This window comes from Eucyclogobius newberryi, unplaced genomic scaffold, assembly GCF_026437365.1.
Source record: "Eucyclogobius newberryi isolate DKJ021-1_F unplaced genomic scaffold, fEucNew1.0.hap1 SCAF_16, whole genome shotgun sequence".
Taxonomy (NCBI): Eukaryota; Metazoa; Chordata; class Actinopteri; order Gobiiformes; family Gobiidae; genus Eucyclogobius; species Eucyclogobius newberryi.
Genome location: NW_027315790.1, coordinates 8,590,723 through 8,611,520, shown reverse-complemented (window position 1 = coordinate 8,611,520; position 20,798 = coordinate 8,590,723). Strand labels below are relative to the sequence as shown.

The 20,798-nt window shown below is 42.4% G+C and overlaps 1 protein-coding gene across 5 annotated transcripts in view; it reads right to left on the bottom strand.

The window, feature by feature from the left end:
• Positions 1-20,798, bottom strand: part of LOC140361637 (receptor-type tyrosine-protein phosphatase U-like) — a 422,151-nt gene that overhangs the window by 88,647 nt on the left and 312,706 nt on the right. For all 5 annotated transcript variants that reach the window (XM_072447383.1, XM_072447385.1, XM_072447384.1 and 2 more), the window contains exons 13-14: positions 19,804-19,840; positions 3,935-4,073 (exon numbers count right to left, since the gene is read on the bottom strand). In XM_072447383.1, coding sequence (XP_072303484.1) covers positions 3,935-4,073; positions 19,804-19,840 — 176 coding nt within the window. The remainder of the gene's footprint in view (positions 1-3,934; positions 4,074-19,803; positions 19,841-20,798) is intronic.

Here is a 20,798-nt window from a genome sequence, read left to right as displayed (position 1 = left end):
GGGGTTTATATAATTATTTATAGGAGGAGCGAACAGATTCTGATTTTAGAGCACAACATAAACAACCAATAGAGTATGGAGAATGTACTGATCCCAGTCTGTTATATTGTGAAATGCATAGCTGTACTGTCAATCAACAGGATTTGTAATTGTGTGTAATATTAAACAACATTTAATAGCCTGGCTCACTAAATGTCCTAAACCTAAATAGCTTTAGCCATCACCAAACACGTTCCTTGGCAAAAGTCTAAAGAAAAAAGTACACATCTTGACTTAAGTGATGGTTTGAGGCTAGAATCAATAATTTCCGTGGAACTACTTTTCTGTGCGTAAAGTGGGGCAGCTTGTCATCTCCGTGCCTCCTCCGGCGTAAGGCTACCAACCCCAAGTCGTTTAGGGGGACGCAGTCGCGGTCTGTAAGGTCTACTTAGATTTCACCGCTGACAGAAGGTGAAAATAAGAGCCACTTTGAGGGACAGCCAGAGCAGCCAATCGAGGTCACAGCAGGGAAAAGTCGAAGAAGCTGTGAGCGCAGCAGCGGCTTTGTACCTCTGACTTCCAACTGACTCACCTTAGGTTTGGGACCCCCATTCTTCAAATTAGTGCCGTCCATGTTTAGGACGGAATGGAATCCTTTGTTACCATTAAATAAAATAAATACATATTTTTTGTTGTTGGTCCAGGACCTCTCTCTTCTGCATTTTCACACAATTGGCTTAATCATTATTACATTAGGTGTTTTTTAAAGCCCGTGGTATATTGGTAGTTTATGCAAGAGGTATATGTTAAATATAATATGTTAAAATAATGTGCATAATAAATAATACGGATTATTTTGGAATATGATGATCAATGTGTTTAGTTGAGCTTCATGTTTGTTCATCTATTTGATGGCGCTTGAAAAAAAATAAAATTATTATTATTATTCCAATGAAATACATTAATAATAATAATAATTTAAAAACACACACGCACTATTATATATATATATATATATATATATATATTATATGACCCTAGTGCATCAAAAGTAATACAACCAACATATGATGTGCATAGTTTGAAGATTGAGCTCCCGGATTGGCTTTCCCCCAAAAAGCCATCATAAAAGCCAGTGCCTGACCGCTGCTATGCCAAAGGCCAGTTTTTGATCAGTGTCACTTAAGCCGGCTGCACACTAGATGGTTATAATTCACAAGGATTATTTAGCCTGTCACACTCACATGAAGGAGTGCAACAGAACTGGCAGAGAAAATTAATACTCTGATAAGTGTCACGTGGTTCAACGGGGTGCCAAAATGAAAACAAGGATACTCTTATTTGCAGTGAAAATGAAAAAGTGGCTTACGAGAAGCGCAACTCGGGCCACAAACTTATGGAGAGTCGAAATCAGGCTTAAAATGGGGCTAAAATCCTCTGGTGTGCCGTCGGCCTCAGAGCATAGAGCTGCATGGAAAAGCAGCGAGGCTTAAAAAGGGTTGTTTTTAGATGCAAGTCCAGATTTCCTGTCATCATTTCGTCAGATGCATATTCTTTTGAATAGTATGGCCTGGCTGGGCACCACAGCGAATGGAAGATGCTTCCAGTGATTTTTATAGGACACATCCCAATCTAACTTCAAGCCAACCTCAGACTGAGCACGGTCTCTGGGTTTTGAATAATATAAGATGGGGGATTTCCTTCCATAATCCAGTTTTAATTCATGAAGTGAAAACATGTTCAAGGTAATGCATTTTATCTTAAATCTTGGAACAGTTTATAATCCAGAATTAGATTATTGTACTGTAACACTGCCTTATTACAAATCCACATTTCACATGAGTGATGGAAATAATAATCATAGTCACACATAAAAAAGTAAATACAAATAATTTAAGCTCCCCTAACATTTTAAAAGGGGACAAACAAGTTAAAGGGTTGCAGAACAGAAGATTTATACTGAATTCCAACCTCTTTCAGTGACCTTGGTGAATACTCAAATGAAAAAAAATATTCCAAGAAATAAAAATGACCTATGCAACCTTTTTAACTTAGTTGGTTTGTTTACAAGTGGATCACATAAGACATGGATGAGCTAAATTGCCCAATGCCATGCGGCTAGCTGATGCTAACATGCGCTAGCTTTATTACATACAGCATAAAATAGCATCACGGGGCATCCAGCTGTTTATCACAAAATCAAGTCAGCGTTTGGTGAAAAATGATCAGTATGTATTTATATTTGCTTTTGGCCATCTTGTTATCAGACTGTTCTCATCCGCTCCAACATGAACTAGTGGAAACAAGCCTACAGAGCACCTTTGAAAAATATGAAATACAAAAAGTAAGCACAACCAGCTTCCTAACCAATTACCCGCCCATCCACTGGCTCCTCACAGCCGCCCGCCCGTTGTAATTGAGTGGGCAATGGAATAACATGGCCCTTGATGGAACATTTCACACTTAGATGACTGTTGGAGAGCTGGGGAAGAATACAGCCCAGGTGCGAGAGGCGACTGAGGTAATTTGCAGGTGGAAAAGAGCCAGCCACGGCGCAGTAAATGCATTTGAATGTACTCTGCCAACGCACCTTGAAATTAAAAGATGAGATGAAACACAAAAGCTCGGTGCAGGCGGTGTGCAGCGAGGATTAATGCGCCACTATTGCGCTAACTCCAGTTGTAATTCACTCGCGTTGCCAAATGCTGCTCTCAATAGACTTTTCCGCCGGGGTGAATAGAGATAAATGAGGCGCGTTGGTAAGGTAACAGGGGAAGCAGAGTGACTTTAAACCGTGTGCTAAAAGGTTATGGCAACTCTCTGCTCTGCAACGGGTGTGTTAATATGCTGGTAGTCCTGAATAGAGGTGGTGAAAAGTGATTTTATGTGCATAATTGGCAGCAGTCACCAACACGATTCAGCACCACTTTTAATGGAAAGTAAATTGTTGGTTATTGGTTTGGGAGTCGTTTGATAAAAGCAGTCGGGAGTCAATGAAGTCCATTTTATCCATGAATGGGTCTTTTGAAAATACTTTCTGTCAACGTTTCCCCAATGAAAAGCTTAATTTCCCTGCCTTTTACGTAAATTAAGATTAAAATTGAAACTCATCTGAAAGTTCAATTTCATAAAACTAATTCCATACTCTACTGCTCATACCAACTTGTGTTTATGTTGTGAAAAGTTTGTGGCTGTCAAGAAAATCTAAATGTTTTTTCCTGCTGCAATCTCTTTCATCTAAAACATTAGTTATTACGTTTCCCATGATACATTGTACCAGCATTGTACAATGTGACCCAATATGATACAACCTGTAATAACATTGTTAGGTTTTAAAGTTAGTTAGTTAAAGTCTGTCCTGCGGTGTGATGAGTCTTTGTCGCTAAAAGAAAAATAATTATAATTAAAAAAACTAAAATAATAAATTATGTGATATGTATAGTGTATTGGTAAATAATTATGTAACCGTCCTATTCTGAAGGATTTTTTTTTATAATAACTAGAATTGTCTTTTCTCAGGAAATAAAGCTGTCGCACCACAGGAGCTGTATGTTTTACAGAATAAAAATTTAATTGCAGTTTTTTTGACCCCTTTAACCCCAGAGCTTTTCCTGGAGCACAAATAACAGATGAGTTCCTTCTGGATTTTGTGTAACCATCTTTTTAAATATGTGTTTTTTCATGTTACCGCAGGGCACCTTTTGGATTTCAGTAGAGATGAATGTGTTATTTTAGTAAAGAGTCACACTGCAGGACATTTTAGTGATTTTGTTAAAAATACATAGAAATAAAACACAACTTTGGGTAATTGGTATTACATGTTGCGACATAGTGCATTATGTACACAGCATGTTACGTTGTACTCAGTGACGTAGGTACAATGTAACACGGGTAATGTAAAGATAAAAAAACACTTTAGTTAGACAAAATAACAGCTCAAATGAACCTCACTCACCCTTTCTTGACAATGATAACGATGACTCCGAGCAGCAGGATGAGGACCACCAGACCCCCGGCACACGCGCCCAGAATCAGGCCCATGTCCTCGGAATGCTGGGACACTTCTAGGGCACGCTTGGAGTCCTTACAGGCAGCTGCACACACAGTGATAATGCACAGTTAGGTGGGTGCTAATTGGTAAAGACAATTTGATCAAAAGAGTCAACTAAAACCTGCAGAGGGCTTTGGCTTTGGCTAAACAGTTGAAGGGCAAAAATGTAATTGTTATTTCTGATAAATCTTCAGCTGACCGTGCACATGTGAAATACAACCGACAGCTTCAGTGCACATGCATACAGTTTCATTTTCTTCAAATTATGCACTTAAATACTATATTTATTCTAGTTTTACTCCTGTCAAAATTTGGAAATAGTTGAAAAATACTGGATTTCTCATACTTATTGATGCCATAAACTCAGTTGATGGATTACAACTAAACAGAACAGTATTCCAACCATATACATTGTAAATTCATTGAACACACTTTTGCCCTTATATGTATTCCAAGTAACAGTAACAGTGTCGGTATTACTTGTTGGTGAAAGCTTCCATATTGACAAAGCAAAAAAAAATTGTTTCGTGTTGTCTTGGCTTAAATAAAACTCTTACCAGGAAAAGACTCTGAAGACTCTCAAATTATGAAAAGTGAAATATCTTGATCAAGTTTATACATGATCCGTCAACAGCAAAAACCATTTGAAGTCCCAAGATGTGTGGTATTTATAAGAGTTTGTAGATGGGGTAGTCCTCTTCTTGACACAAGGATTAATCACAAGTTTAACTTTTTTTTCTTCTAACATTTATATAACATTAAATTAGTTAAAACAACCCCAACTTTTGTCATTAGAAAATTGCGACTATTCAAATTGTGACTTTGCTTCCAATTGCACTTCGTCTTCCGGCCCCTGTGGCACTCGCAATTAGAAGTATCCAAATTGCAACGGCGTGATGTTTCGTCTCTAAATTAGGTGTCAATAAATGATGGTCACATTAATTATGATACAGCGTAATGTAATTAACAAAGACAGCACTGTCCTCGCTCTGCCAGACAGACTGGCAGCTCCAGTCTGGACTTGTCAACCAGGGGATTCCTTCAGGCTGTTCTTTTGACTAACGCTGCCTCTTTAATCTTCAACATGGAAAATGGCCACATGTGTACACGTGTTTGTGTCAGCATAATTATGATTATGTTTCATTTCAGTTTTTTCATGATAATGGCTTTGACAAACTTGTATAACTATGGTTAGAAACGCTTATGGCTACAACTGTAAATAGATTTGCTAATCAGTTTTTGGTTTATATTGTTTTAATTAATCCTTATTGGTCCATTAATCAGTGGATCATGGAGTGGACCCAAACTATTCCTCTGGTGTATGGGGTGAAGACTGAACCAACTGGGCTATAGTCTGATAAAATGTGTTTAAAACGTTATAATTTAATGTGTGTAGAAAAGTCTTGTCCAGGAACACAACAATAATAGTTTGGACATGATTGAACTGGCAATCTTCTAGTTGGTGGGCAAACAGCATACCACATTCAATGGAGTGAAGCTTAAGTTTAGGATTAAGATTAGGGTTAGTGTTTAGAAAATGGTTTAACACTTAACAGCTTTTTAAGTGTTAACATGACTATGAACACAATGTTTTCTATTTATTTATTCATATTTTTTCATTATTATTATTTATATATATATTTTTTGTTTAATTAAATATTCCTTTCAAAGCTCAGGGTCATCCATGAAACTGGAGAACTTTGCCCTGGTGGAATATTAATGAACAAAAATCCTCCTTAAGTCAATGATAACGATGTCATCTCAGCTCTCCACCCCCGTGTGCGTTTGGACGTAACAGGACTGTATATGAGCTGATGTGTTCTGTAGGTTCCTGGCCGGGTCAAATCCTTATGGAGTCTTCTAATCCTGCTCGGCCCTCGGTGAACACAAGGTGGTGTAGAGGTCACAGCACCGTCAAGGCTTAAATAGGAAAGAGCCGGACTCAATAGCTCTGAGCTCCTGGTGAACGCTGTTGCTTAGATGAGCATGATTGTAGCATATTTGAAGCAGTATGGAAAATATTATGGTACGGTGATGTTATTATTGAAGATGATAGCATATAATCTATAACAATTCAAAATAGTTATACATTAATTTAAATTATTTCTTATTAGTTTATTTTGTTACTCAAACACATATGTTCAAGAGTATTGTAATTAGAGATACTACTTATTCCAAAACGATACGGGTATATTTTCCCCATGTGGGACAATAAAGGAATATCTTATCTTATGTATAGTTTATTTTCAGTACTTGCCAATACCGAGTATCAGAAGTGTGAACTTGCAAAGTCATGACTCGACTCTCATGACCTGACTCACTATTTTGATGATTTACAACTTGCTGTTCCTCCTCAAAAAAACAACAAAAAAACACACAAAATAAAAACAATGTGAAAAGACTCCAGGAGGGATTCTGTGCACAACGGGGCAGCTAATTTAAATGCTAATGGAGGGATAAGGTGCTAAGTCACCACTTCCTATGCCCTAATTTTTAAGAAGAATTAGTTGAAAGTTTACACTTCATTTGACAAGTTTGAAGAAATGTATTTATCTTTATTTCAGTTGGTACTGTAATTACACAATTATAAGCACATCAATATTGTAACAAGCACCATTACAATATACCTGGACCCAGAGGTCTGAAATTTCACTCAGTTGTTGACCAGTTGTAGGGCAATAACTGTAGTGAACTGTAGTCTATTATGAAGTATGTCTTTACTAGAGCCATTTGAAATCAACCATTATTTTTGATAAACTAAATCGATATATTATATATTTAAAAGTACATGATTTTGCCTGTGCACCATATACATTGCTTCCATGCACATCACCCAGACTAGAGTATACTCTTTTGATACTATAATTTAACCTTTTTCACATACGAATACTTGAGAGGCTGATTTAACTTTCAACTAAATCACTAGAATTTGTTCCTCAAAACATTATTTAGAAGCACTTAGCAACGTAGCTGCTACTATCACAGACAGAAACAAAGGCAGTGTGCTGATTTCCTTGGTGAACAATATGTAAACATTTAGGAGTGTTTTCCTACTCCCAGTCACATCCGATCGAGGTGATTTAGATTTGTGAACGCTAAGTGTGGAGTCAATGTGCACTTGGCTGATAATAATGTAAATGACCTTCACTAAAGTTTCTGTTCTTTTCACCTTTAGGCAATATCCATTTAGCACTTTCGTATTTCTACTTCCCCTCTATAATGAGATCAAACTAGCTGTAATTTGGACACCATTCAGAAAAAAGAAAAAAAGAAAATGACAAGAAAAAGACCCTTTGCCAGTATCGTTGAGCATGATTTTGTTCAATGCATGCACAATTTCCATCATATTTCCTTTTCACTACATGCCAAAGACCAGCCTTTTTCTATAAAACCAATCATGGACATTTATAGATCGTCATTTCAGCTGTGAACCATGCAGGTGAACAGAAATACTCATGCATTGCAGCAGTTTCCAAAGGGTCTTTTTTTTTATGTTTTTTCAGCAATGTCTCATGCTTCGGTTATCACTCCACTCAGACAGCAGCTGTTCGCCTCCTACTACCACATTCACATTGAAAATCTCTTCCAAAACCATGAAACGTGCCTCTTTCTGAATCATCTTGGCTACCCGTAGTTTGTGTCCCTTCAAAAGTGAAAAAAAGAAATACAAAAAACATGTTGCATGTATGGGAATGGCATCAGATGTGGCTTTGTATGGCAAGCCAACACCAACACAAAGAGCAAAATCAAACACTGGAAACATCTCAAAAGTTGGAATTGGACGAACACTTAAGAAAAACTGCCTGCCAACGCAATTACGTAGCGTAGCTGAGATGCTCTATGTATGTAGCTTAATTAAGACGGCTAACTGTTTTTTGTTAAGTTCACAAGCTAGGAAGAGAATTCTAAACTTTTAGTCCAGAGAAGAAACAATAAAGCTAGAAAAGCCTGCGGCGCAAAATGCAAATAAGCTTAGCTAATTTTCTTTTGTTACAGTTGAACTCTTATCAAGTGTATATGCAAGAGCAGATGCTAACTCTGTAGACTCTGTTACATATTATGCTAATGCAACTTAAAGTTGTGATGTTAGCCTTTTAACACTTAAAATCCTATTTAATAGTCTAATTGTGGATGTTTTCAATGGCATGATGCCCAAAACTTTTTCTATAGCCTGAATTAAGGAGGTTCACAGATTTAGGGCAAAACTTGTTAAGCGTTCAGGTATCTTTTCTTGTTTTTGTTGGAATCCTATAGTGGCGTGCGGGCGGGAGGAGCTCATAGTGGGGGTGTAAAACATGAGGGATCAGAAATGATTTTAGTCTCCTGCTTGATGACAGTCTCCTCAAATATCTGCTGTAATGAGAGTTCTCTTTTACCTCTATGACTTTGAGTAGTCTATTCAGTTCTAATTTTGTTTTGATGGAGCACTTTGGACCACCCTCTCCTTGAACCGACACCTTAACGTGGTGGAGGGGTTTGAGCGCCCGAATGATCCTGGGAGCTATGTTGTCAGGGGCTTCAAGCCCCTGGTAGGGTCTCCCAAGGCAAACAGGTCCTAGGTGACGGGTCGGACAAAGATCGGTTCAGAAGCCCCCTATGATGAGTAAAAGAACAAGGCCGTTTACGTCGCCCGGATTGGCGTCACCGGGGCCCCATCCTGGAGCCAGGCCTGGGATGGGTGCTCGATGGCGAGCGCCTGGTGGCCGGGTCTTACCCCAGGAGGCCCGGCCGGGCACAGCCCGAAGGAACGACATGGGGCCGCCCTCCCGTGGGCCCACCACCCGCAGGAGGATCCATAAGGGGCCGGTGCAGAGAGATCTGGGCGGCAGTCGACGGCAGGGGCCTCGGCGACCAGATCTCCAGACACAGAGACTAACTCTGGGGACATGGAATGTCACCTCGCTGGGGGGGAAAGTTGAGCGATACCGACTAGATATAGTCGGCCTCACCTCCACGCACTGTTTGGGCTCTGGAACCCAGCTCCTCGAGAGGGGCTGGACGCTCCACTTCTCTGGTGTTGCCCGCCGGGAGAGGCGGCGGGCTGGTGTGGGCTTGCTTATAGCCCCTCAGCTCAACCGCCATGTGTTGGAGTTTACCCCAGTGAACGAGAGGGTCGCGTCCCTCCGCCTTCGGGTGGGGGACAGGTCTCTCACTGTTGTGGCGGCCTATGGGCCGAACAGCAGTACAGAGTACCCGGCCTTCTTGGAGTCCTTGGGAGGAGTACTGGACAGTGCACCGACCGGGGACTCCGTTGTTCTACTGGGGGACTTCAACGCCCACGTGGGCAATGACAGTGACACCTGGGGAGGGGTGATCGGGAAGAACGGCTTCCCCGATCTGAACCCCTGTGCTAGCCACGGTTTGTCCATAACGAACACCATGTTCAAGCACAAGGGTGTTCATCAGTGCACATGGCACCAGGACACACTAGGCCGGAGGTCAATGATTGACTTTGTTGTCGTGCCATCTGACCTCCGGCCCCGTGTCTTGGACACTCGGGTGAAGAGAGGGGCAGAGTTGTCAACCGATCACCACCTGGTGGTGAGTTAGATCCGCTGGCGGAGGAGGAAGCCGGACAGACTTGGCAGACCCAAGCGCATTGTGAGGGTCTGTTGGGAACGTCTTGTGGAGCCCTCTGTCAGTAGGGTATTCAACTCGCACCTCCGGGAGAGCTTCTCCCATGTCCCGGGGGAGGTTGGGGGCAATGAGTCCGAGTGGACCATGTTCTCCGCCTCCATTGTTGATGCGGCTGCTCGGAGCTGTGGTCGCAAGGTCTCCGGTGCCTGTCGTGGCGGCAACCCCCGAACCCGGTGGTGGAAACCGGAAGTAAGGGATGCCGTCAAGACTGAAGAAGGAGGCCTATCAGGCCACTCTGGCTTGTGGGTCTCCGGAGGTCATCGACAGGTATCGGCAGGCCAAGCGAGCCGCGGCTCGTGCTGTCGCAGAGGCAACAACCCGGGCCTGGGAGGAGTTCGGGGAGGCCATGGAGGAGGTCGGCACCAAAGAAATTCTGGCAAACCGTCCGGCGCCTCAGGAGGGGGAAGCAGTGCCTCACCAACACCGTTTACGGTGCGGGGGGGAGGCCTGCTGACCTCGACTGGGGATGTCGTCGGACGGTGGAAGGAATACTTTGAGGATCTCCTTAATCCCTCAGTGACGTCTTCCGAAGAGGAAGTAGAGACCGGGGACTCAGAGGCTGGCTCATCCATCACTCAAGCTGAAGTCACTGAGGTTGTTCGCAAACTCCTCGGTGGCAGGGCTCCGGGGGTGGATGAGATCCGCCCTGAGTACCTAAAGTATCTGGATGTTGTAGGACTGTCTTGGTTGACACGTCTCTGCAACATCGCGTCGCGGTCGGGGGCCGTGCCTCTGGACTGGCAGACCGGGGTGGTGGTCCCTCTGTTTAAGAAGGGGGACCGGAGGGTGTGTTCCAACTACAGAGGGATCACACTCCTCAGCCTCCCGGGTAAGGTCTATTCCAAGGTACTGGAGAGGAGAATCCGACCGATAGTCGAACCTCGGATTCAGGAGGAGCAGAGTGGTTTTCGTCCCGGTCGTGGAACACTGGACCAGCTCTATACCCTCCATCGGGTGCTCGAGGGTTCATGGGAGTTTGCCCAACCAGTCCACATGCGCTTTGTGGATCTGGAGAAGACTTTCGACCGTGTCCCTCGGGGTGTCCTTTGGGGGGTGGTCCGGGAGTACGGGGTCCGGGGCCCTTTGCTCTGGGCTGTCCGGTCCCTGTATGACCGGCGCAGGAGCTGTGTTCGCATTGCCGGTAGTAAGTCAGACCTGTTCCCAGTGCATGTTGGATCCGCCAGGGCTGCCCTTTGTCACCGGATCTGTTCATAATTTTTATGGACAGAATTTCTAGGCGCAGTCAGGGGTCGGAGGGTGTCCGGTTTGGGGACCACAGGATCTCATCTCTGCTGTTTGCAGACGATGTTGTCCTGATGGCTCCATCAAACCCGGACCTGCAACATGCACTGGGACGGTTTGCAGCCGAGTGTGAAGCGGCTGGGATGAGAATCAGCCCCTCCAAATCCGAGGCCATGGTTCTCGACCGGAAAAAGGTGGCTTGCCCTCTTCAGGTGGGTGGGGTGTCCTTGCCCCAAGTGGAGGAGTTCAAGTATCTCGGGGTCTTGTTCACGAGTGAGGGAAGGATGGAGCGTGAGATCGACAGGCGGATCGGTGCAGCGGCTGCAGTGATGCAGTTGCTGCATCGGACCGTTGTGGTAAAGAGGGAGCTGAGCCGAAAGGCAAAGCTCTCTATTTACCGGTCGGTCTACGTTCCTACCCTCACCTATGGTCATGAGCTTTGGGTAGTGACCGAAAGAACAAGAATGCAAATACAAGCGGTCGTAATGAGTTTCCTCCGCCGTGTGGCTGGGCGCTCCCTTAGAGATAAGGTGAGGAGCTCGGCCACACGGGGGGAGCTCGGAGTAGAGCCGCTGCTCCTCCACGTCGAGAGGAGCCAGCTGAGGTGGCTCGGGCATCTGTTCCGGATGCCTCCTGGGCGCCTCCCTCGGGAGGTGTTTCAGGCATGTCCCATCGGGAATAGGCCCCGGGGAAGACCCAGGACACGCTGGAGAGACTATGTCTCTCGGCTGGCCTGGGAACGCCTCGTTCTGCTGCCCCCGCGACCCAGCCCCGGATAAGCGGCAGAAAATGGATGGATGGATTTGGACCACAGCATGATCAAATTTGATCATAATTCTCATTTCAACTCCAAAAACCCTCAATCTCAGCAAGAAGTATAGTCATTGCCCATGGACATCCCATGCCAGGCTGGAGTCAGTGTGGACCCAGGCATTTGTCAGAATGTTCCTGAGCGACTTCGATGCCGTGGATGGAAAGTGTGGTCTACTAAAAAATGTCCTCTTCAACAGTGAGATGATGGAGATGATGACCAGCACACAGTCTCTTTCTTAATGTTTGTAATGTCTGTAATTTGTACAATGAACCCTGCATTTAGAGAATGTTGCACTTTTTCATTTTTATTTACATTAAAAAGTTACATATACTTTCTTTCCTGTGTGCACTGACTTTCAAGCTTATTCCTGTATGTTGGCCAATATGTTGGCACTATTGCTATTCTAATCACTCTCTGTGCATCACTATTGATGAGTACTAAAAATGATCTGCTGTTACTGCAGTTAATATCGATGTGCTTATAGTTTGTTTCCCTCCGTGTCCCACCACATTTGACAACTCTCCCACTTTTTGTACAATTTGAGGTGGTTCAGAGCGGGGCTAAGCTAACTCCTACAAAGCTAACTATAGAGCGCTTTAGGGATCTAAACATTGAGAGAGAAAAAAAGCTCTTCAAAATGTGTCCTCTGTTACAGCTTTATGTCTCAGTCCGTCATCAGTTTCCCAAACAGTACATTGGGAGAATTCTTTCATATTATAAAAGAAAATGTGTCAGATCGGTTAAGCCATGCATATTGTTTATATTGTGTTCAACAGTTTTTTTAAGCTTTTAACCATGTGATTATGGTCCCACAGGAAAAGCACATTGTTTTGATTTTTATTTCAATAACACACATTTGACTAATCCAGTCTCTTCAGCTCTCAGAACATCGACGTTATAGTATCGTTCATTGTTTCCAAAGCTGCAAACAGTTCTTGTTATTGTCATTTTTGGGCGACTGAAAGAATGAGAATGTGTTTGTGAAGCGACAGGATGCAGTGCTGGTGTGATAATCTGTGGATTGTTGGGGAGTATAGCTTCTGGCACACAATGGGCTCAGACAGACTGGTGGTAATCACACAAATGATCCTGGTGAGTCATTCTGCAACAGGGCCATATTTAGAGTTGGGATATCTGCAGAAATCCAACTGCTCCGACATGATCATGCTGTGTTTCAGATGCAAGATGGGGAAAACGTGTGTTGTTTTTTTGGGGCTGAACCTCTGCACCTCAGCAAACAATGTGTGGAAGATTGTCATACTGTTGTCGAAAGAAAGCAGGTAATGTGATCACAATAGGATTATGAAAAGAGCTTGTCATGGCGCTCTTGACATCCCAGTTTACAGGAAACGGCTGAAGAAGATGGTGCTGAACAGAGAAAATATCTCAGCTTGAGAGGATAACTTGGAATGATTTATGATTTTAAAAGTAAGTTAAAATGATTAGTATTTGAATAAAAAATGTGTTTGTTGCGCATTTTACAAGCTAATTGCAATACATGATCTCTCTGTGATATGTTACGTTTGGTGTAGAGAAATGTTGAATGTCTAGCGCAGAAATGTAACCTAGGGGAATACAAAGCTTTAAAGCTGGCCCAAATGATCACTATTGGCTTTTTTAATGGTTGTTGCCATAGAAACCGTCAGCTGATAAGCACTTCTGGTATTATTACAAACTATTATTACTGGTACTACAAATTCACCCAGTCTTATTTTTTAACACAACTCTGCAAGATAACTGTTTAGTCCTGATTTGTGTGTTTTACAAGTCTTAAAATAAATATTTATGTACTGGTATGTTCTTTTGGCAAATATCGGCCTGTGCTAGGGAATTAACCTGATACTCTTTACAGATATTGGCTCAACTGATGTATCGGTCCAGCTCTACATTTTTCCTGCAATTCAAATCATTATACCACAATAACCTTTAACATTGTATTACAGACGTAAATATTCAGCAACATCCTAAAAAATAAATAATTGCCCAGTGCATAATATAGTCGCTAGTTAACTGTTTCCCTAGAGTAATGTCATTATAAACCTAAATAATTGCCACACTGGGTTGTGTCTAACTTTATTTATTTTTTTAAATACAATCTGCGTTCTAGTAAAATTACTAGTCCAACTTGTCATAGGAACTTTAAGTAGGAAACTTGCATAGGCTCAACACTTTACAGGAGAACTAAGAAACATTTCACAACTTCCTGTGACAATTAAATGTCTTTTCAGTGTATTTGAAGTGTGTGTCGTCGCCCCCTGCTGTCTCTGGGAGGAAAACCAGCCTTGCAACATTTTGTCGACGTTGACGCGAAGAGAACGCACCTGAGAAACCCTGACTCTTAAAAAAAATACAAAATTGGCAAGGTGATTATACATTATACATTATTATATCAATAACTCTCAAACGGTGTATTTTCACAAGAGAGCTGCAGGGGGGGTTCTAGTTACTTAGTTCTGCTTTAAGTCCTTAAGCACGTCGAAGTATGCTATATAATGCTTATTATAGGTAATCTAAATGTGTGTGGCCCTTCTCTATGCACTCAGAGGCAACCGTTGTTGTGATTTTGAGCATTACAAAAATGAATTGAATTGAATTGAACTATAATTAAGAATTACGTGAAAAAAAGGTTGAACCCCTCTGACTTAATTTTTTAAGATATCATATCCCCTTTAAAAATGAAAAAAACAAAAGGATGATTGAGGGGAAAAAAAGCTGAAAAACTATCCGTATCTTCATAGCTGACAAAAAGACAAGCCTATTTCTATTTGTTTTCAAAATGCTAAAGTGCAATATTTCTTCTGTTTTACACCACTCACCACAACAGTTTGCACCGTAAAAAGGACAAGCCTATGATAAAAATAAGTGCAGCGAATTGGGAGGAGATCAGAGGCTGCGGCCCGCTGATTGTGCTTCTATTGTTTTGCGCTATCTGCTAATGCTAGCCATAAGTCATGCAGCGACAGCACAACAAAGAGCATACTGAACGTCGTGCGGAGACTAAAGGAAGACAGAAGAAAGGCCTGTCCACCTCCGCTGCAGCTGTGGATGGACCAGGTGTTTGGGGGGAAACGCTGCTGCTCAGAGCCACGCGAAACAAGCTGTGAGTGACGGGCACATACTGCGATCTGGGTTTAAAGTCACTGCAACGTCCTTTGATTTGACGCATATGTAGTGAAGAATTAAAGGGACACTATGTACATGTCCAGTAAGAGGGTGAAAAATGGTCTTTTCCCCGTGAAGATGATGTTGTTTTGTTGAGTGTCTGCGTGATGTCACGCAGGCACTATATGTTCTTGTATTGTGAGTCTTGTCAATTGTATTGTGAGTTTTGTCAATTTTTTTTTTATTATTATTATTATTAAATTTTCCATGATATTCCATTTAGCCAGTTTCAACTCCTTAAAGGCGCAATGGACGATTTTTCGGTGATTTGAGAACGCAGGCGGAAGTGCGCATGCGCACTCCCCCGTGCGGACTGATACAACACTCACGTGCGTTTGTTTATTAGCGCAACGGATTGTATCGCATCTCTCGTCTCCCGTAGATTTCCGTCTTCTTATGAGTCAGCTCGAACTCTCTTTCTCCGTCTTCATTTTGTCCCGTACGCTGAGGGAACTATATTATGATAGATCCATCCGCTTAGACACGCGGAAGCGTGCTGCTCGTGGGGACGAGCCACACGCGGCTGCAGGTGAGCGGTAGGTGCGTACGTGGCAGGACTAATTGGCAGTCCACGCCACGAGGAAATAAGACTCAGATTTTGGTAAAAAAAAATCGTCCATTCAACCTTTAACGCTTCGACCAATTTCAACAAGTTATACCTCATTACGATCGCTTTCACAGTAGTACGTGTGCTATTACTTTTGACATTTGAACAAATTGTACTTTTTGCAGAATTGTCAAAATTATTAGTACTTTTTCCCCATTTTTAAATGAATTTGGGCATTATGAGTGTCTGCGGAATTCTTTAGACTTTATTCTTTAGGCTTTATTCTTTAGAATTTTGTGACAGAGCCAGTCGAGCGAGAGAGAGAGAGAGCGAGAGAGAGAGAGAGGGGGAGAGAGGGAGGGGGAGGGGGAAGAATTTTGTGACGGAGCCAGTCGAGCGAGCGAGAGAGAGAGAGAGAGGGGGGGAGAGGGAGAGGGAGAAAGAGAGGGAGAGAGAGGGAGGGAGAGAGAGAGGGAGTGAGAGAGAGAGGGAGAGAGGGGGAGGGAAAAAGAGAGGGAGAGAGAGGGAGGGAGAGAGGGAGTGAGAGAGAGAGGGGGGGAGATGGGGAGAGAGAGAGGGGGAGGGAGAGAGGGAGAGGGAGGGAGGGAGGGAGAGAGAGCGGGAGGGAGGGAGCGAGGGAGAGAGGGGGAGGGAGAAAGAGAGGGAGAGAGAGGGAGGGAGAGAGGGAGTGAGAGAGATAGGGGGGGAAATGGGGAGAGAGAGAGGGGGAGGGAGAGAGGGAGAGGGAGGGAGGGAGAGAGAGTGGGAGGGAGGGAGCGAGGGAGAGAGGGAGAGAGGGGGAGGGAGAAAGAGAGGGAGAGAGAGAGGGAGTGAGAGAGAGAGGGAGGGGGAGAGATGGGGAGAGAGAGAGAGAGGGGGAGGGAGAGAGAGGGAGATGGGCGGAGAGACGCAGACACTCCAGCAATGGCTTCAGCCCTTGCAGATTTTCTAGTTTGGAATGTTCTACAGAACACAAGCAGGTGACTCCACTAAACCTACAAAAAATCCTTTTTTAAATTCCATACTGTGTAATATTCTATTTCAGCGAATTAGAGGGATGATAAATTATGGGATTTATAGACAGTAAGTAGGATTTTGAAATCTATTTTTGTTTGACAGGTAACCAATGGAGAGAACTGGTGTGTTGTTTTTTGTAAAATATTTTGGTAGTCCAGAAAATAGGGAGATTGTCAAGTTCCGTTTTGTTAGTTTAAAGTCAAGTTATTGCCAAGTTGTACAATGGACTCAATGCACAAAATTCCATACAAGCAAAGAACACTTTTTTTTCCTGGAATTATATCTCTACCTAAGTCATCTGCTGCCCATGTCTAACCTGGAAGTACAACTATAAAATTCAGCAAAATCTTCAAACAATTTTTCTAACACTTCCTTCTACAAAATAAAGGTGTTCTTATGTTTTTTGTATTTGTCAAATAATAGTTGTCCAGTGTATAACATAGTTGCTAGTTTCCCTAGTGTAAATGTCATGATTTTACAATCAAGAAGTACAATTATAGTAAAATTACTAAGTAGGAAACTTGCACAGCTCAACAATTTACAGGAGTACTAACATTTTCTTTTTGAAGTGTCTGTCGTCGACCCCTGCTGTCTCTGGGAGGAAAACCAGCCTTGCAACATTTGCCGGCATAGTCAAGAAGACAACTCTCCTGAGAAACCCTGGCTCTTTTTTATGTTTTTGTACGTGATTATACTGACTTATTTCAATAAAAGTATATTTTCACCAGAGAGCTACTGGGGGAGCTGTATCACTAAAGTTACTTAGTTCTTCTTTAAGTCCTTCTGCAGAGCTAAATGATATCAAAGAATGCTGTGGTTAGCGGTATGAGTTCTGGTGCGGTGCGCTCGTTATGTAACTATTTATCTCCTATACTTTTCAGTACAAGAAATGTAAAAAGTGAACTTCTATATTGCAGCCCAACAATAGAAAGAGAGGAGGGACGCCAATGCTATCCCACTTCAAATGAGACAGAGTTCAGCCAGCCAGAATCCAATTTAACTGCCACCTTCCTTCAAGAGCACTCCCAACTCTCGACATAACTCATCGGCGAGGGAGGACACACCACTCCATCTCCCTACAATCCGCCTCCCTCTTCTCTTCTGCTATTGTTTCAACCTAGATCCTTCAATCTATCCTTTAGGCAAACACTTCAAGCCAGAAAATATATATTTGTCCAACATTTTCAAACCTCAGGGGAGGACATTTCCGAAATGTCAACGTCACCTATTTTGCGGTCTCACTTGAGATAAGGTTGGCAGGGTCTTTCTTCCCAGTGGAACCCGAAAACAACACTAAGTCCCTGTCAGATCCCCTAAGCAGAGCCCTGATCCGGGATGACAGCGGGCGGATGCGACGTGAAGCCTCAGAGGAGAGGAAAGGAGACAACCTCAACAAAAGCGCACTGTATTCATGTGACTGAGGGAGATTTTCGCAGGAGGACATGAGGTGAACAAGCGGACGTCCTGATCCGTGTTGTAGGTGTTATACCGCGTTTGCAACTCAAGTTATTATGCCAAAAAATGGAGGTGGAAGAGTCAGTTCTTTGCTATATGTCATCTTCCCTTGCTCAATGGGGCAGCAGAACCTACATAAGATTTTGTCACATCAAAACCTGGACTAGACCAGAACAAAACCAGAACTAGAACAGTACCAAACAAAGTCTAAATCAGGACTAAACAGGGCTCAAACCAAGAAGCGTAGAACAGTGATGGGGAATGGAAAATTACTTAGTTACTTTCACAAGTAACTAAAATTTCTTTGGCTTTTTTTTGTAACATTGTAGAAATTCATCAATTAATGTAATTAAATCAAAGGTACACAACAAGTGAGATATTTCAGCTGGTTCAATTAGCATAACACAACAGAAATAGGCAACAGCGCTGCTACAAGCTGCTGACAGTTTAACAAATGTGTATGTTTATTCTTTGAGAACATTCACTATGGAAAAGGAAAGTTGTATTTTCCTCCTAAGCAATGTTTTTGACTGACTTGTTTAATCACTGACGAGTCATTCTTAGTGACAGTTCTACTATCATGCTAAAAACTAAATCCACCGGAAGTGAATGAAAAAAACCTTTATGCAATTTAGATGTTATGTTTGGCTTTATTTCCCACCGGCTGTGACTTATGTGATACTTCAAAATAAGGAGATGGAAACACGTCCATTGATGAAATATATCAGGTATTCTTTTAATTATTATTTTAATTATTATAATCTAATTATAAGTAATATGATTATGATTGAAACAGATCTGGTGTTGGGCAGATTTTGTGTGACACCAAACTGTTTCAAATATGTTCATGCGTTGTGCGTTAATTGATAAATTTTATCAAAGGCCACGGATCTCAGGAACATTTAGTTGAATAACCATGGCCTATGCATTTATTTTGAATGAGTTATCTTATAAAGAATGAGAGTGCCTGTATACAGCGATTACTGTTATAGTTTTCTTCTGGGGTTTTAGCCCTGATGGCAGAAAGCGAGTGCAGTAGGTGAGAACGATGTCTGTTTGGGATGTTATTTGCCATTTCATGACCAACATTTCTGTTGATTTTGTTTTATATTATAGAGCATTTAATCTACACTTTATCTCAGGAACTGTGCCAAAAAAAGATAGGAAGAAAAACGTGCGAGCAGATAAACTGGCCACTTATGACTCAAATGTTAAACACAGCTCCACATTATCCTTATCTATCGCCAGAGCCATGGCAATTATTATTGTAAACAAACCAACAACAGACTTTAACCGGACCAACCGGAACTGTGTGGGCATGTTCTGTCTAGACTCGGACATGACCTTCAAGTTTTATATGAAGTGGAGCAGAGACAGCTGCCACCGCCGTTACACGACAGACGCAGCTTCTTCAGTGAGCTTCAGGGGCTAATCTGAGGCTGTGTGAGCTTCAGACCATGTTCTAACATTGTTCCCTCACCAAAAACATACCAGGAGTTACAAAGTCCTCTCTCCTCCCGCCCTCGCGATGTCATATTGTACCTATGACATGACTCCCTAGATCTTCTTTGCTGTTTTTAAGACCACAAATCATCACCAGACACAAATCGCAATGATTATAATTGTGTGGCTGCATCAACACTTGTTTTTCTCTCCAAATAATTCCATCCACTGCCAATAGATGGAGCCCAAAGTAAGTTCCTTGCATGGGAAAAGCCAGTGTGACATGAAGTAATTTTGCTTCTTGTAAACTTTTTTTTTTTTCAATGTAGAGGTTCTCAAAAGCATGTTTAAAGGCCAACAACAATAATAATAATGCATAATATTTGTCCTTTAAACCAAAAAAATAATCAAATAGGAATAGAATAGCCTAATGCATGTGACAGTGAAAAGTTGTACCTTTGCGAGCGATCCGAATGCAGTTGATCCTGGTTTCCTGTGGGCAGAAAGCAGGAGAAAAGTTAATTAATTTCCTGTGCTATCATCAAAACGCACTGATTAGCCGATGCAGGGATCAAACGACTAGGTAATTATGAAGCCAACGGAGGCTGTTTAATCTGGAGGTGGGGCCGGCAAGTGTCAAAGTCATGTAGACCTTTGGTGTGTTGAGGAGTAATTGAAATTTTCTGGCGGAGGGATTTCACTGACCAAGGCTTGTCTGGTCCCTAAAACAATCACCTCTATCCTGGACAAGCAGAGCAGGGCCATGGAAACCAGTTAGGATTTAAGGAAGTAAATGAGCGTTTACAGACAATTATGCAAATCTGCATCAGGAGATTGGAGTCACAAACCTTTCGCACCAACGAGCCAGCAGAATTATCTCATTTTAATTGGAAAGCTGTTTGGAATACTGTTTGGAAGTTATCATCTTCCATCATGTCTTACCATGACAAAGAAGGCCAATGGAGTAATTGTGACAGGTTTTATGTCTGTTGAGGGCAATTCATGTTTGAAGTTTTACATTTTGACCAAAAAAACAAACAAAAAGCAAATAAATTAATTATTTTTTTCATGCACTTAACTTCCTCTACTAGGTCATGGCCATCTGAAAACATCACACATTATTTCCTCTTATTAGGCTCTGATTTACTCAACAAACTTCAAAACTGTTTTTATTTTAAATGGTGGCAGAGTGGCTAACACACTCTCAAAACACGCGCCATAGGTCATCTTTTCAAGGGTTCTGACCAAGACTAGGCCAAGATCTGGGGCCGGGTTCTTGGCACTGAGCTGTGGGGCCTCTACTCCTGGCAGGGTTAAACCAGCAGCAATGGCCGATGGGTCCACTGAAAAGGATGGGGCAAGAAAGTTAATATTAACATAAAAGTATATGTTATAGTAAGTCTGCTTTTCAATTCAATTCAATTTATTTTTGTAACGCCCAAAATCACAAC